The sequence below is a fragment of the Triplophysa dalaica genome, chromosome 5 (assembly GCF_015846415.1).
Source record: "Triplophysa dalaica isolate WHDGS20190420 chromosome 5, ASM1584641v1, whole genome shotgun sequence".
Taxonomy (NCBI): domain Eukaryota; kingdom Metazoa; phylum Chordata; class Actinopteri; order Cypriniformes; family Nemacheilidae; genus Triplophysa; species Triplophysa dalaica.
In genome coordinates this window covers 26844195-26862193 of record NC_079546.1, presented here as the reverse complement: position 1 = coordinate 26862193, position 17999 = coordinate 26844195, and the positions used below count along the sequence as shown (strand labels likewise).

Sequence of the window (17999 nt, the reverse complement as noted above, 5' to 3'; positions counted from 1 at the left end):
CCGAGGTCATCAGCTCTCTCGCCGGTCTCCACCAGGAACATCATCAGGCCCTGTTGAGCCTTATAGAAGACCAGGAGAGACGTTTCCAGGCCCTCGTCCAGACCCAACAGGAGGACCGGGAGTCGTTCCGGAGCTGGTTGAGCAAGGAAGAAGGCCACCCAACATCGGCTGGTTCCCCAACGGTACAATTACGCAAAATGGGAGCCCAGGACGAGCCGGAAGCCTTCCTGGCTTATTTGAGAGGTCCGCGGAACTATCCGGGTGGCAACCGGACGCATGGGCAGCCCGCCTACACTACTACAGTGAAAAATAAGGTTTGTATTTAAAACCCGACATTACATTGTCCATAAATCTCTTCCCTGTGCAGCAAGACATTAAAATGTTTCTTTAGTCCGACAATCTGTTTTCTGTATAAAAAATAAACTATTAACATATTCATCAATTTAACATCAATATGAGCTGAAATACAACCCCAACTCATGTGACTAAAATATCCATTGTATAAAAAAAAATACACACTTTTCTTAATAACGTGAACACAATATATACTAGTTTGAGTCCTTTTACCTGAAGAGATTTTACTGAAATACATAAGTTAACTTACAGATGTTTCTATTAACAGTCAACATTTAAGATTCACAATCAACACAATACAAATATCAATATTTCTCCACAGTAAGAAAGTTAAATTATTTAATACCAAACAGATAAAAACACATCAACTTACTCGGTATTACATGAATGTTTGGAAAACATATTTACTATTATAATAAAACCTGAAATTTCATGAGAAATAAACACAAGTAACACTTTGTGTCTTTCTTCAGATGCGTCTGACAGTGTCTGAGATAAACACACACACGTCACCATGACAACACCTAAGCGCCCCCTTATGGCAGAGGCCAGTATTACACTGTTTTAAAACTCAGTGTGTTACAGTAATAATTTAAACAGGCTCAGAACACATATTAATAAAACATAAATATTTACAAATACACATTATAATGTAGATACGAGTATGATTCAGACACTTGGTTGCCACTTGTTCAACATTCGATTGTTCTTCACGCACACTTGTTGAGTTTTGTTACACTGTTGTTGCAGTTAGCGTTGGGTTCGGGGAAAAATAAACAAGAGATGGATCATCTTTAGCCGCTCTTGGCATATTTATTTTTCATTGCTGACACATCAGTCTCATGGTCAGACAGTCATCAGTGAGAGAACCGTAAAACATCTGGGACAAACATAATAACTCAAACGCGTCTTGTGTGGCTTAAACTTTAGTGCCCCCTTGTGGCATACACATATACAAAAATACAGACCAGTACAGCATTACATGAATATACATCTGAGGACATAATGAACATATTTTAACAACACTGTTAAAAGATTGACATGTTTTCAAAAGATTTGACTAAATATTGTATTTATTGTTAACACTAACATTACAGTATATTCCTGTGAAACAGTCATCTTGCTTTTGAGTTACGTTACACAGCAAAGATTAATGAGAGTGAATAATGAAGTGAAGATCCTTGATGAACATTTACTGATAACAAGCAGAATCACTGAAGAAAAGATCAACAAAACACAACAACTACAACTGACTCACAGTCACACAACTTTAGATGAACATCAAGTGTAAATAACAGATGAACACATGAAATCTGTCAAGATCTCACCAGAGAATGAAATAAAACACCATATACACTTATTACAGACACTTTCACTTTATCTGTCATATATGTATACAAAAGCATGGGCGTAAACCCCGGATGGGACACGTCCCCCTCCATCCGAGGGCTGCCCCCCTCTCCAAATCAATTAAACTTGGAGAAGGTCGTTTTCTCAGCATCTATTTTGTGCAGTATGTGCGTGGCGGATAAGCTAAACATTCAGTTTGGTGAAACTCGGGCGTTTCATCAACGAGTACAACACAGAATTGAAGTATCTGTCACTGTTACTGACTGTTTGTTTGGCTACACGAACATGAACAAAGTTTGTTGGAGGAGGTAGTGCACTACAGGGGAAAATAACAACCACTCATTAATGTCGATGTACGGTGACTTTTTCAGACGATGTTATAGTATAAATCATGATAACAAGTGTTTAAAAAGTGTCTCATTGTTAACATGTAGTATCATGTATAGTGTGTTTTTATATTTGTTTCCTGTCTTCACAACAGAGACAAAAAAATACATAAATGGAAAAAAAGCTTTTTTGTTCACTTGTATTACAGTATTTGACAGTTCAGTTATAATATGACTTCAAGTCTGCATGATAAACATATGAACCTAATGCATATTGTCACTTTGTGTCGTAGTTTTACTGAAGTCTTACACATGAATTATGATCAACGCATTTGAAACACATCTGCAAATACAGTTTACATTCGTGTTTTCTTACTGTGAACTGCATAACACGTGTCATTTCAAATGCTTAAAATATAACACATATTTCATAGATGCTGCTCTTAGATAATGATTGATCACATCCGGGATTACACATAAATAAGGATTTTTTTACACATATAATTACACATAAATAAGGAAAATAACTATAAATACTCTTTCATTTTTGCTTTTTTACATTTCTTGGAACTTTTCATATAAAGTTTACATTTTCATATAAAAATGGTTGATTATAGTTTGACTGAAACTGAAACTGCAAATGTTTTATGTAATATTCCAATTTTGGAAAGCCGGCTACTGAGAAGAGATTGTAAAGGACGAACATGAGTGGGTAAATATTTAAAGTTGGCGGAGTAGTCTTCATTACAGATGTGAATTGACGTCATGAGAGGGGCTTCTGCCAGTTGCGAAACGGCTGACATGGATTTTGTTGAGAGGGTAACTGAGCTTTATGTCATATGGAAGGCATGAAAAACCGTGTAGACTCGTTCAGCACTGTGTCTGGGTCAATCGGGTCCTTTGGAGGGTCACCCATCTTAGTGAGTCCACTATTGTTGTTTTGGATTTTTGCCTCTGCTCGCTACATCATAATCACGTCACTACTAGAGCAAGCTTCTGATTGGTTAGCGCAGCGCGAATATTCACCAAAGTTTCGATTTTTCAACTCACGCGTCAAACGCCCGAAACGCCCGAAATTCGCTCCGCCAGATGTCTATCGCGTCTTAGCATTGACTTAACATGTAAATCACTGGCACTTAACACTTCATTCGCGTCTGGTGGGAACGCACCTTTAGACGCAGCTCTGCTGGGCACACGCTCTTCTGAACTTGAGCGCGCAGGAGGAGAGCACTGTTACATTCCCACAACAGAGAGCTGCCTGCATGAAGCGTATTAAATATTTATTTTTATTTAATCAATAAATTTACAATGTCCTGACTATAAACTTTTTAAACATGCATATTTAAATACTAAATGGCATCTAAATCATTCATGTTAATCAAAAATGTATTGGTAATAACATTACATGCCACTTATGTTACCTGTAGGTCATGTTATTATCAATATAGTAGGAATATAGTACGAATGTCCCATCCTTGGTTATCTTGTATCATCAGATGTTCGTGCAGGCGACGTCATGATTTGGTCATTTAATGGCATTGAAATGATGTGCCTGGGACATGCCAGTCAGCTGGTAAGTCATGAATTTACCAAAAATGACCAATTACGTAATGTATATTTGTAATCACTTCTCTCAGAGACTCCTTAAAAGAGGAAGATCTCATCACAATAATATATGGCTTCGGTTTATTTATAAATCATCAAAAGTAATCATACAAACATAACAGCGATAAGTCTTCACCACAAGGTTCAGCCTCGTACAACATGTGAGTTCCTCTTTTATACCGTCCCCGTCATACAAAGGGGTCTTGTGCCAGGATATACATCCCTTATATGGACACTACACACTGTGACACACATCTCTTACCTAAACATAAACAGATCTCATGAAGCAGCGACACCTTTTAACCACAATGGAGATAAGATCTCTGGTTTATCACAGTTGACATCTGTTTCCCCCATAAATGAACATATAAATGGCTTCACACACACTATGTTCCAAGGAATTCATCACTGACCTTAACACCCTCATTCCTCTGAGCGGAGGTGTCAAAATAATAGTCTGCATCTATCTAAATGTTGCAGAAGCGTAAGCAAAAATTCTTCAGGCAAAGCCAATGAATCAACCTTGGCTGTGGTCACTTCTAATCTAGAGCAAAGGTTATTATCTATTAATATTTCCCTTGTAAGCTTCAGTAAGTTTTTATTGATATGTTCTTGGTGGCGAATCAACCTTATCATTTGTGTAGCTTTGTAGATCATATCACTCATGATTTCAGAAGGCTTGGTTCTACACTTGTTCTTCCTCTCCTCCCTTTCTCCTGTTTTCTTTGGAGACCTTGAACAATCAAATCATGTGTGTCATACTTTATGGGTTCATGGTGAAAGGACATATACACAATCTTTCTCAGTCCCTTTTTTAACATGTGCATCATATACAACAGTACACATAATGCTGACCCCAATTTGTCAAACGGCACGCTATGTTATTACTTTTCTCTTTAAGCGTAAACATTAGTTCACACATTAACTGCAGGAGCCGAAGCCGGGTGAGTACAATCTCTCTAAATTTAAAAAATATATTTAGCTCTATCTTCTGACTTCACGTCACCACTGCTGCATTCAAGCGTGAAATATCTCTTGCCAGCAGGTGTGCACTTTTCTCAGCATCTGTACTGTTTAGTGAGCGGCAGTCAGACGACTGTAAACTTACTGGAGAATAGAAAGTATAAACGACGCTTCCAATAGCGACTGCTGGTTAACTAAACCATGTCTGCATCTTATATTCAGTGTGCATAAGTTCTCTACATAACGTGCCGTTCCCACTCACGTCTTGCTCAAAATAACTCAGGCAGTCACTACATCCAAGTGAATGTAAACAAAATATATCAGTAGCCTATATGTGACCAATGCGTTAAGCGCAAGATCTCAACTCAACTCAACTTTATTTATATAGCGCTTTTTACAATTTACATTGTTAAAGCAGCTGTACATGAGACACATTGAATACAAGTATGAATTCTAATCTCCTTCGTCTCTTGTCTGCACAACCCCAACACAACTGCATCTCATATATGACCCCCTAAAAAAAATAGCCATCATGAGAAAAGACCTCTGGAGCAGACCCTCAGCAAGTCTGGACCGCACCTCAGACTCCGCCGCTGATAGACCCCGACTGCTTTTACACCAACAGTCACAAGTCATTACATTTCAAATTAATTCATTGAAACATTTTAGATTCATTCAACAAAATAAATATATTTTAAATATATATTCAAGTTTTCACATAACTGCTGAAACCTAAAAGCCTTCGTTCAATATTACTGTTAAATTCTATGATGATGCTGTAAGTGAGTCCTGCTTGTCGCAACCATCCATTGACGTCCATAAAAAAACAGCCTCTGGTCTCCTTCCCTGTGTACCGCTGAAGCCACCGCAGTAGCATTAGCCGATATGGAGTTTTTGCTAAAGGTTTCAGGCTTTCCTTCTAAAATGGCTTTGTTCATGATTACTAGAAAATGATGAGCAGGGGTGTTGGATTTGGTTTGGAACTAAACTATGCAGATCACTAGCCCTCCAGGACCGGAGTTGAATAAAACTCCACCTTGTGTGCAAAGAAAACCAAGAAGTGCACAAAGCGCCAGACTATAGTCAACTCCAACCAGCATAACACATTCTCATTGGCTAATCCACTTCCCAAAAAACAAAGATACCTTGGCTCAGATATATAAAAAGTTATGTGTTGATGCCATTTGTAACAATGGAAACACATTTCTCCCGGAACAGCACAAGCGCACATGTGAATGTGTCAAAAAGAAAGCCAACTACTTATTATTTTCCAGTGTAATAACTTCATAATTAAAGCATTTTATTTTTTTATGAATAAATGGCATATTTAACTGTAATATTTGTCATGTTACTGGAAAAACAAACACTTGGTTTTATTTGGTCATTTGGGTTCGGCGGTGAACATGTATGATATAATCTGTGACAGAGTTAGTGTGTTTATTAATGTGTGTTTCTGCTGCATCATGGGTAATCTGCTGATCTCTGGTTTGGAAGAAGTGTGAAGATGTATTCTTTTCTCACTCGTGTTCTGCTTTTGTGTGTGTGTGTAGACAGAAGAACGGAGGTGTGATCAGCTTTAATGAAGGCTGTGCGTCTGCTCTGCTCGGGCAGGAAAGTCTTGTGTTGAATGAATCTGTAGAAAACCTTCATCATGTTAGTCCTGTTAAAGTCTCTGACAACAAAAGTCATAACTGAGCTCTGTGTCCAATTATTTTAAGACAACAGAAGTAATTTATAAGTAACAGGACTAAACTACAGAATGTGTTCTAGTCTATAATAGTGTCATGACTCAGTCGATGAGAAAACAGGAAATGAGAAACACAGGAAGAGTTACAAATGTTCTCAGAATAACTATAAGTAGATGATGAGAAGAGACTCAGTAAGAGAAACACAACATGACTGAGAAGAGTGATATATGTCTGCTGGGACTGATCCTTCTCTCTTCACTATTCACAGGTAAACTATACAACACATTTATTTCATCCGATTTCATTTCATTACTCTCACTGACATTCTGAGAAACATGTTCAGTTTCATCTCATGTCACATTTATTATAGAGTTCATGTGTCAAGAACAGTGTTGCGTAAGAATTAAAAAAAACTATCTTAAGAAATAAGCATGGTTACATTTATTGTATATAATGTGTATAAGTACGTCAATGTTTTAGTTGCTCTGGTCTGTGTATAGCGCTGCTCACATGTGATATTTGGCAGCCGGAAGAAAGACTCCTTTGGTGTACATCTGCCTTTTCATTTGAGGGTAACAACCAAAAACTGAAGAGGTTGTCACCGGATGTATTACATTCCATCTCAAATTACACGGCAGTTAAACATAATTCAGTCCATTCCTCGACTACTTAAACAAACAAAGATTAATGATGATGTCTCAAACATGGTGGACAAACTTGTCAATGACAGGCTAGTTGTTTGTCCTCTTATTGCTAGGGCACAAACGTTTTTTTTGGGTTGTTCTCGCTGGATCACAAGGAAATGTTCTTAATGCTCCCAGTCTGTCATCTGTCTGAAAATGATGAGTACTCTGTAGAGATTTATGACTGAGACATTATAAATAGACAACTGTTAAAAACAGAGAAATACGGAAAGGAATACAAGCACAACAGTTTTACATTTCAGCTAAGAAATGGATGTTTAGGAGAGATTGAATACATTTGAAATATTTTACATGATTAAAAAACAATCCCTTAATCCAGGTTCAGCTTTTACAAACTGATGGCTTTGTGTCAAAAAGAAGTGGTGCCTGTAACAGTCCTGATTGTGAAACCCGTGGTGGTTGTCTGAACGGTTGTGTATATGAGCTTTAAAAAAACATGTTATGTTGCATTACAACTAGTGCTGTCAATAAGTTAACACATGTGATACATTTTTTCAAATTAACTCCTGAAAAATATTTAACTCAATTAACACAACATCTGTTTGTTTTGACATTCTTTGTCAAGTGTTACATTATGTCATCACACTCTTATTCATGTTCAGGCTTTTAAACCACGTACGTGTGATTTGAAACAGTTGCTTTGACATGTTCAATGAAGAAAGAGATCTTCTAAACTGTGAGACGCAGCAGAACGCAATGCGAGGTCCAGTCTGGTGTGAACAGTAATGGACTAAAGACTGCGTCAATGAATCTCTGTCAGACAGTTACTCCGTGTTAAGTTCTCTTTTGTGCTTTAATGGATAAACCACACAAGATTATGACAGAAAGACGTTTTTGTGTAATATTTTCTTAAGCGCAGACTATAAAGTGTAAAATAAAATCTTATATGAATGCAAATAATTGTGATAATGGGAGTGTGATGACGGTCAGATGTGCATCCTCAGACAGCTCTTAAAGGGGCCACGTTCTTAAACGTGCTGCTGTGACTCATGTCACTAATGTTCATCAAAGAACAAGATAAAAGAAGATTTATCTTAAATTTAGCATTAAAGACTGTAAAGTGTTTGAGAACTTCCTCCACATTCAAAAGTCTGATGTCAAGAGTCAATGTTAGAGGAACAAGATCACATTATCTTCTGTCAAATCTTCTGAATAATGTGATGATAAAATAATACAAATGTATCTGTCATTGAGAGAAAAATATTGAACTGTTTGAATATATTGTGATGTATTAATATGAATGATGTCATCTGATGTTTCAGGTGTGAGTGGAGCAGAAGACACTCATGTGTTCATCAGTTCTGGTGAAAGTGTGTCTCTGTCCTGTAATGATGCTCTTCATCAATGCTCCTCAATTACATGGATCTACAGTAATTATACAAGATCATCTACAGTAGAAGTGTTTACTGGAGGAATAAATAAGAATAACACAGAGAGATCTGAGAGACTGAGTCTGACATCTGACTGCTCTCTCAACATCTATAAAACAACAAAACATGATAATGGACGTTACATCTGCACACAATATGTGAATGGACATCATCATGAACCTTATTCATATGTTTATCTACATGTTCTTCATGGTCAGTGTTTCTCTTCATTTATATGAACACATGTTTAACTTCAGATCACAGTTCTCTTTATCTCTTGTGTTTTCACTGAAACTCATGAGTACTGAGAGTGTGTTGTGTGATTTGTGTTTCAGTGTCTTCATCATCATCATCACAGACTGAGATAAAAGCAAACACATCTGTCACTCTCTCCTGTCAGCTGTTTACATATGACTGTTATTATGTGTTCAGTGTTGATGGATTTCAGCTGGTGTGGATGAATCAGACTGATGTTGATCTACAGACAGACTCCAGATATCAGATTAGATCAGATAAACTCTGTCTCATCTCTCTGACTACAACACTCGTGGATGAAGACGACAACACAGAGTTGAGATGTGTGCTCAAACACAAGAATGACATCAAGACCTCAGTCACATATACTGTCAGATTTACAGGTAAGACATCACTCTGACAGGAGTGTCCTGAACTCAAAGTGACTTCAGTCATTAAACTCTGTACTGATGATGAAGAAATGACATAAACATGAAATATGATTGTGATGTTCTACAGTATGATGTCTCTGAACATTCATCATCTTCTACAGATTCAAACAAGATTCTAGTGACCACCACAAACCCTGAGAGATTCTCAACTCTTAACACAACAGAAACTACACAACAACAACAAAAACAAGGTATATTCCCACTAGAAATGTTTTGTCCTGAAAACAACGGTGACAATCATCAAACTAATTTGAAGCTTTCTTTTGTTGATCGTCACCATTGTTGAGTTTTGTGTGATGACTGTTGATGCAAGTGTGACAGTAATTATTTTGTCACAGTTATTTCCACTTTTAAAAAAGGACAATTGTTTTTGTAATGAATTCATAAATCTCAGTATTACTTAAATAATCTTAACTTTGCCGTTGCAAATTTCATAAAAACTCAATTTTGCCAACATAATGTTTTTTTAATTTTATCCTTTGAAAACTCACAAGTCTTCTTATAGAAACACATCACATGTATAGAAAGAGGAACTTTAACAGACACAATGAAAGTCAAAAGTTCAATGGAGATGGTGGTCTAGTGTGTTAAACCACTGAACTGGTAAATCAAAGGTTGCTGGTTTGATCCCAGCAGCCACCACCAATGTGTCCGTAAGCAAGACACTTTACTCCATGTTGCTCCAGAGGGGATTGTCCCTGTAATAAGTGCACTGTAAGTCGCTTTGGATAAAAGCGTCTGCCAAATGACTAAATGTTAAATGTAACTAAAGCAAACACTGATCATAGTCATGGCTGGACATTATCACTGCTTTTTGTAAGGAATGATGTCGATTATATCGTCAGTCATGTTGGCATTTCCTGATTGGTTATTTGTGGATTCTATCAGTCATGTTTACCGCAGTGAATCCTGTCTTTGCATTAAGACGCTGTTATAATGGCTGATAAGCACTATCGCAGTGCAGCGCTACAAAGAAAACAAATCACTGAGAGACAAGAAAGCGAAAGAACAGAAACATTGATTATTTACCCATGACACCACACCATGATCTTTAGACAGAGAATCCAGATCATACCTGTCAACACTCCTGTTTACACACACATCACCTCCACCCTCACGTTTAGTTAGTGGTGTTATAAAAGAATCATTATTACTGTTGTGCTGGAAATATTTTAACCTGCAGTTTTTGTCGTAGGCCCCTGAATGAGGCCTCAAATCGACTGGCTTATATGGGAATGGTGTGCTATGACTTTTATAAGTGATCGGGCACAGGGGGTTTCGATGGGGGGCAAAAAAACACCCCGTAAATCCCATTGACTTAACATTGCGCAGAATTTTGAGGGGTCGTTGCTCCGAGCAAGACATTTTTAGAAATATGCGGGTTACCACATTTGAACGGCCCATCAGCCTCTGTAAGAACATACATCACAATGGGGGGGTTAGTTGTACCCCTGGGGCGTAAGAGCCCCCAAAATGCCCCATTGACTTAATATGGGGAGGAAACATGCCCGTATAAGGAGTCATAGCTGTCCTGAGATGAATACTTTCGCAGTACAACCACTTAGAGACAAGGGGGTGGGCTCATTTGCCTCAGACAACCAATCAGTATCACATGGTCATCATGACGCTATGATACCACGCCCCCAGCAACCATTTACAGCAACCTAGCAACCTTTCCCATAGACTCCCATTATAAAAGAACCAGGTGGATATCTCTGCAGCACAGTTTGGAAGAGACAAGGGGATTGACTCAATTGACTTAGGCAACCAATCAGTATCCCAGGAACTTCATTACGTTACGAAGCCACGCCCATAGCAACCAAACAGATTAGCCTAGCAACCATTTAGCAATACCTATATCTTTCCATCAGAACATCATAGAGACATAGGGGTTGTTTAGATTCATTCCTTGCTTATAGTGTCAACACCCTAGAGCCCAGTTCCGCACTTTGCCACGAAGCAACACTCACATTTTATTCAGAAAATGTACATTTCTAGTTATTATTCTCATACTTCAGATTTTTCTCCTTTGAAACTCCCGGACCAACGGGAACCGGAATGCGTTCACAGGGTGGCTCTGTGGCTTGAGCTAGTGCCCATCTGCCCACCAAATCTCTCCTATTGTTTTTTTTTTTAAACTTGTACTTTTTTTTAACTTCTTTAAAACTATATAAAGGAGAGCGGTGAAGAACACAATTTAATATACATTTACAAAAAATGTGTTGAACAATAATACAGTACAACTAATTTGTAACAACTTGGACGTAGGTGCGATTTCGGTATTATGTTTTTGACGCAGTCAATGTTGAAAACCAAGCTCACACAAATAAGTTGAGGAGAGTGGAAGCAGAGATTTAATGACAGTGTCAGACAAATGCAGATATTCAGTCTTCACATTCATCCAAAACGAAGGCAGAGAGAAAGAGCTATAAAGATGTCTCAATCTGGTGTTGTTCTTTAACTCATCTAACTGCTCCTCCATGTCAATCGTTAGATCTTTTCTGGGAAACTAAAGGGGTCTCTGATCCAGACAAACTGAAATCCTCACTGAAATAACAGACGAATTGTTGTTTTAGTCCATTAATATGCTGAGCAACTACATCAATTAAAGTGGAGATATTTATACCGTCTCTTGCACACAGTCGTCGAATTTGAGAAACATGTCAATACTTTTATTCATCAACCAATCAGGCAAAAGATCCAATTTGCCTACGAAGGCACTACATTTTTCTGAAAGAAGTAAAATGTTTTCATTTCTTCGTTGCATCGATCTGTTCAATGAATTCAATCTTTCGAAAAAGATCTACCCGGTATTCCAACAACGCCAACCACAGATAATCGTCCAAGTAAGGAAGTTTGTCTGATTCAGCCTGAGAGACATCCATGTGCTTACACAAGCTCACAGAGAGGGATGGAAACTCTGTTGTCATGGTGGATTAAGTTCCCAAAATGGCCCGATAAAAGCATAACAATAACACCACTTGATTAGATTCCCATTAGCATCATCATAACGGATGTATTTTAGAAGCATGCAGTCACGACACACACACACACACACACACACACAAAAAAGACTAAGTCAAGATTCAAGAGCCCAACTAAGGATAACAATGATAACCATAACGGGACTTTTTCACCAAATAAATATTCTGTTAATTAAAGTGAATTAACTAAATGTTGTTTACAGGTTATGATGGAGCTGTTTTTGTCTGGGGATGATCACAAACTCAAGTCATTGTTCACTTTTTAATGACTTTAATTTGTAATTTTATTATTTGTCTTTCTCAGAGACAAGCTCTCAAACAGTGACCATTGCTGTGATAGCTTCATTACTTCTTCTACTTACTGTTGCTGTTCTTTGTGTGATTAATATCAAAAGATCAGGTGAGTATGCTGATTTCAAGAGGCCATCGGAATACAGTTTCTGAGATTTTAATAATCTGAAAAAAGCTAATTCTTCTGCTCCTGCTTGTGACTGGTCTTCAGTCTCTCTCCTTAAAGGTAAAGTTCACCCAAAAATGAAAATTCTGTCATGAATTACTCACTCTCCAGTGGTTACAAATTTGTTTAAATGTCTTTGTTTGGTTGAACACAGAGAAAGATATTTGACAGAACGCTTGTAATCAAACAGTTCTTGGACCCCATTGACTACTATAGTAGGAATAATGACAATGGAAGTCAAAAGTGTCTGAGAACTGTTTGCTGTCCTAAATCTTCAAAATATCATTTATTTTGTTTTAACGGAACAAAACAACATTTTTTCTTACTATGGTAGTCAATATGGTCCAAGAACTGTTTGGTTATAATCATTCTTCCGTTCTTCATCAAAACAAAGAAATGTATTCAGATTAAGAACAAGTTGAATGTGAGTAAATGATGACAGAATTTTCATTTTTGGGTGAAATATCCCTTCAGAGACTGTTTATCTCTAATATCAGCAGTTCTACAGCTGTGAATGACCAAAGTCCATTTATGAAGTTATGATGCTTTGTGATAAAAATGATAACCAGACTAAATTTACACATGAGATCAGTGGATCTTCATCATTAGTTACTCACTATGTTCAGAGTGAGTACACAACAGTTGTTTTCTTTGCTATAACAATTGTGTTTCATAAATCAACAATAACAGAAAGTAAAGTTAAGGGTGATGAGCCGAGTAAAAGCAAACACTCATCACTATAATGATGAATACATGCAATAAATTCACATTGAGCTGATATATCACTCACACTGTCACAGTATAAGAATGGTGTGACATCACGTGTCGACTGACTGGCCATGTGTACTATATATGCCTTAAAAACATTATGTGTCCCGCTGAACTATTTAATGATTAAAATGCAATGAGACGTGTTTATTTTTCAGATCAAAGATTGTCTGGAGAGCCTGTGGTGAGTATAGTAACAGGCTGATATGTGAGATATCACCATTGAGACTGGCGTCTTATTCATGTTGGATAAAAATAATCTGATACATTGTGATGTTGTACATTTCCTTTCCTTTAGGTCGCATCTAAGAATGACAATAATGGAACATATGACACCATCAACATCGTTTCTTCTACTCCTATCACAAATGTTAGTAAACAGTTTCCTTCATCTGCAATAAACTCACAAAGATTCATGAGATTTGTGAATATTTACAGTCACTGTGTTAATTGTTCTTTGGTTTATATCGGCATTATTTTAATTTGTTTTATACGATCTTAACAGTCCTCTAAACATGACTTTAAAATCAATCTTTGAGAATTTTGTTCTCTGGAGTAATAAAACACAGTGATTTCAAACTTCACAACTACATCTGTTAACTCTCACTATAGTCTGTCTAACAAACAGCGAGTGGAGAGTTTTTCAGTCCTTTATATCTGTGTTGATGTTTAGGAGCAGAAAGATGATGTGGTTTATTCTGAGGTGACCGTTGTCAGTAAAAAACAACTGAAGAACAACATTGTGAGTAGAAACTACAAACATTTACATCCGCCCTCCATTCTAAACTCTCAAACTACATACATGATTTAATGCGCTGCAATATCTTCATATACAGTCTCATAAATATGTATTTGTATAATCTTGCTTTAATAAATCTATGTATTTAAACATGTGTGATGGTTTCTGTAATGTTCATTCAGGTTCAGTCTGCTGGTGATGTGACTTATGCCGTCATCAGAGGAGGAAAAACTGAACCTGAAGACGCTTGAAGAGATGTTTAATCCTCCCTGAACAAAACCACTCGCAAATAAAACACAAACACACATAATTATACAAAACTTAAATTTCCTTTGACAAACAAACTCAAGTGCAGATTTGATTTATTTGATGTATTTTTGGTTGGCTTTGGAATGTTTGTTTGTTGTCTGTTTGTTTATTATTTGATGTTATTGTCCACATGTTATTGAATCCTAACATGTCTGATGAATTTTCATAGGTCTTATTAATACTGTACGTGATCAAATTGGTGTAGTGTCATGGAAACAGATTTCTTAGTTTGACTTTTTATCTTAAATGAAGAACCCCATAAGAAATGTTAAGACATTATAATGTATTTATGTATGGGCCTAACATTTTAGACCTCTGTCCCAGCAGAACTTCATCCTCTGCTGCAAATGAATTATCATACATTGTGTAGTGTACTGTAAAGCATAACACAATTACTTTCCAAAGTATGACCAATGTAGTAGTTTCCATTAATATGACTACACCAGCAACTGTTGCTAATAAAGCTGATACAAGGCAAAGTCAGTTGAAAAAATAAAAAGTATATTATTTAAGGAACATACAGAGAAGGAACAAAATAAAGGTTTAATACTGCCTTCAAAATGACCAATGTGATCAAATACAAACAGACACATTAAAATAACAGACAAACATCTCAACACATCTACAGTTAATGTAACAAAGATAGACATAATGAGTATATATTTTAAATATTATAGTATAAAAATTGTCCATATATTTAAAATATTTATATATTTAATTAAATAATTAATTTAAAGACTTTATAGTAAACAAATAACCTAAATAATTTAACTATATGATTAAAATGTTTAATTTAAAGTCACAATTATAGTGAGCAATGTTTCCTTTAGTTGAGTATTGCCAATGTCATTAATTCAATAAATGTTTACGCCAATATTAACATTGAGAGGAAAACATTTTAACCACTAGATGGTGACAGCATCTTATTTTACACCTCAATAAAACGATTGTTCATTAACAACAAATGATCAGAGAAAGAATACAAATGATTTCAAAAGCTTTAGTTCACAGGTCTATGAAAATTGACTCAACAGAATGAAATCATGGCACTAAAATAAAAAAAATCAAGCAGAATAAATGAAACTATAATACACACCTCAGTAAATGTTCATTATAAGATTTCTAAAAGAAAGTCAAAGTTTTAATTAATTATTAAACCAGTTTATGATTCATTCATGTAGCAGTAGATGCTGAATTCACACTTCACACTTCACAACCCACAACAGCACATAATCACAACATCATCATTTAACTGTTATATAACTGTTATTTTTCCAGATTTCAGAATAAAAGTTTAAAGTATCAGTGAAATTTACAGTATGAATTATAAGTCATGATTTCTCGCAGATCACAGATGTGCTACGTGAAGTTAAATATTCAAAATGAAACTTCAGTTCTTTTCTTCACAATCAAGTTTTGGTGTGAAAACATTTTCATCAGGCTGCAGTTTCCATGTCACTGTTGTGATCTTCTCTATCCCATGATCCTTCAGTTTCAGCTTTATCTGAACAACACAAACCTGTATTACTGAATACTGATGATGTTGAGTTATTATATGAACATGAGTCAGAACCAGAGGATGAATTCACTATTAAAATGTATTTACTGTCCTCCAGACAGTGGCGTAGACAGGGGAGGGGCCATGGGGGCACTGGCCCCTCCTGAAAACTGATTGGCCCCCCAGTGTGCCCCCACCCTTCTACTTGTCTGTCACTCAAAAATTCAAATCAAATCTTTCAGCTTGTAGTAGAATAATTTATGATTCCGCGTCGCGATGCTTCTCAACGAGGACCAAGAATAGCAAACTGTTTTCCAACGGAAAAAAAACACACGGTAAGTTGATCTATTTTATACAGCTTATTTTCTTTCGATTAGCGAGTTGTTGCAGTGCTAGAGTTTGGTAACGTTACCGTCTTTCAGTGTTAGGACAGACCAGGCTCGATGTATTCTCTGAGAGTATTGTGTATAATTCTGATCATATTCTGTGTACTATGGGGCTTTTTATTTACCCCGATTATAAAGAAGTATTCATAGGAATGTTTGTAACAAAGACGTGTTAGTAGATCAGAAATCACATTAACTTAGAGATGAGTATTGGAACGATAAGATTGTTTGAATGATATAATCAATACATTTATGCATGATTCTTGATTTTATGAACTATTTTAATCATTTTCAGTAATACAAAATCCAGGGATGGTGTGAAGGCCAGACCCAAATAAATTATAGCACAGCTCATTTTTGAAAAGCCAGATGGCACAACTTATTTTTAAAAAATTAAGTCAAGGTTGAGATTCCACTATTAGACATGAAACCTTGTTGCCTAAAGATAATGGTGGCAGACAAGGACAGTTAGGATGATAAAAAATAAGAGATAACGGGTAATTACCTGATTGGTTCACCTTTGAAAAGTTTCACTATAAGTAGAGGCTGGAAAACACCAAGTTTTGAGATGTTTTGGGGACTCTCACTTTGTTTGACTTGTACAAATAAAGTTGAAACTTTGACACCTGGACCTTCCTTGTCTGAGCAATTTTTTGAGCTTGAAGATCAACATTTTCCACAACAAGAGCAGACCAACATAATGCTAATAATTACATCTAACGTTACTATGCTCCTGAGGCTGAATGTAACAGGGTTTTCCTGCGTTATGATTTTTTTCCCAGCCGATAAGCAAGTGATATTGCAAGCGAGGTGCCGAAACAAATCGTATGATGTTTATCTAGGCTAACGCTCAACACTTTAAAAGCTAACGTTACGTTAACTTTCAGAGGTGGAGGTCTTGAGTTACGTTACTACACTCTAAATAAAGAAAATTAAGTTACATGACATTGACTTCGAGTCTTGAGAACGAATATTCTAAAGTCTCGAACCGCATGCCTTGATAATGACTTGTTTTTTGGGGGTTTAAACATTTTACCTGTTTTTAGTTTATAATTTTCCAGCTGGGCTGGTTGTGATAAAAGGTAAAGTTTTTGTCATCCGCCAATAAAACCATAGCATTTAAACAAATAGTAATTTCCTCCTTTTTACCTCTGTTATCTCAGGCAGTGTAACAGGACGTAAAGGCAGGGAGATATTCAGTATTTTTCTGCAAAGAAAAAGCCATGCCAGCCAGTGAGGGAGAGTCCGCGTGATGGTTTAACGTTACACACAGTGAGTTCAGAGCCTGCCTGCTCAACAGGAGACCTCTTGGTTCAGGAAGATTTGAGCATAAATCAGAACAGCCCTGTACACCCAGGTTAGTAGACAAGCTAGAAAGTGGACAGTGACTAGTGATGGGTCGTTCGTGAACGATTCGAACGAATCTTAAATGTGACTCGGGAAGAACGGGTCGTCTTGGAAAGTGATTCGTTCAGTCGCGCATGCGCATTGCGCAACACGCTCCGACGTTTAACAAATGCAATCAGAGCCGGAAAGAGAATTGATTTGTTCACCTCCCGAGTCTTCGGGTTCGAGTCGTTCGGTCTTTTGTAATGTGACGTGACAGCTTTGGACAGAGAAATTAGCTAATTTACAACCTTCCTAACAAACGGGTGAATAGCCTAGTCCTAGTGTTTGTCTATTGATAGAAAGGACAGTGAAATGACAAATTAATCAAGATAAGAGGTGAGGTGAGCTACTCATAGACTAAATACCCATGTATACAAGTAATTCATCTTTTCTGTTTATTGTAGCATTATAGTTTTGTATTTG

General features: G+C 36.7%; 1 protein-coding gene across 1 annotated transcript; it reads left to right on the top strand.

Moving 5' to 3' along the window:
• Positions 1 to 6493: 6493 nt before the first annotated feature.
• On the top strand, positions 6494 to 13564 carry LOC130420471 (uncharacterized). The gene is made up of 5 exons (XM_056747756.1): positions 6494 to 6554; positions 8253 to 8573; positions 8696 to 8998; positions 9148 to 9195; positions 13554 to 13564. The coding sequence occupies exons 1-5, from the start codon at positions 6494 to 6496 to the stop codon at positions 13562 to 13564; spliced, it is 744 nt and encodes a 247-aa protein (XP_056603734.1).
• The last annotated feature ends 4435 nt before the right edge of the window (positions 13565 to 17999 follow it).

Coding starts and splice junctions, on each gene's coding strand:
- LOC130420471 (XM_056747756.1), top strand. CDS start 6,494: ATGACTGAGAAGAGTGATATATGTCTGCTGGGACTGATCCTTCTCTCT. Junction 6,555..8,252: donor TCTCTCTTCACTATTCACAG/GTAAACTATACA, acceptor CTGATGTTTCAG/GTGTGAGTGGAGCAGAAGAC. Junction 8,574..8,695: donor TTATCTACATGTTCTTCATG/GTCAGTGTTTCT, acceptor TTTGTGTTTCAG/TGTCTTCATCATCATCATCA.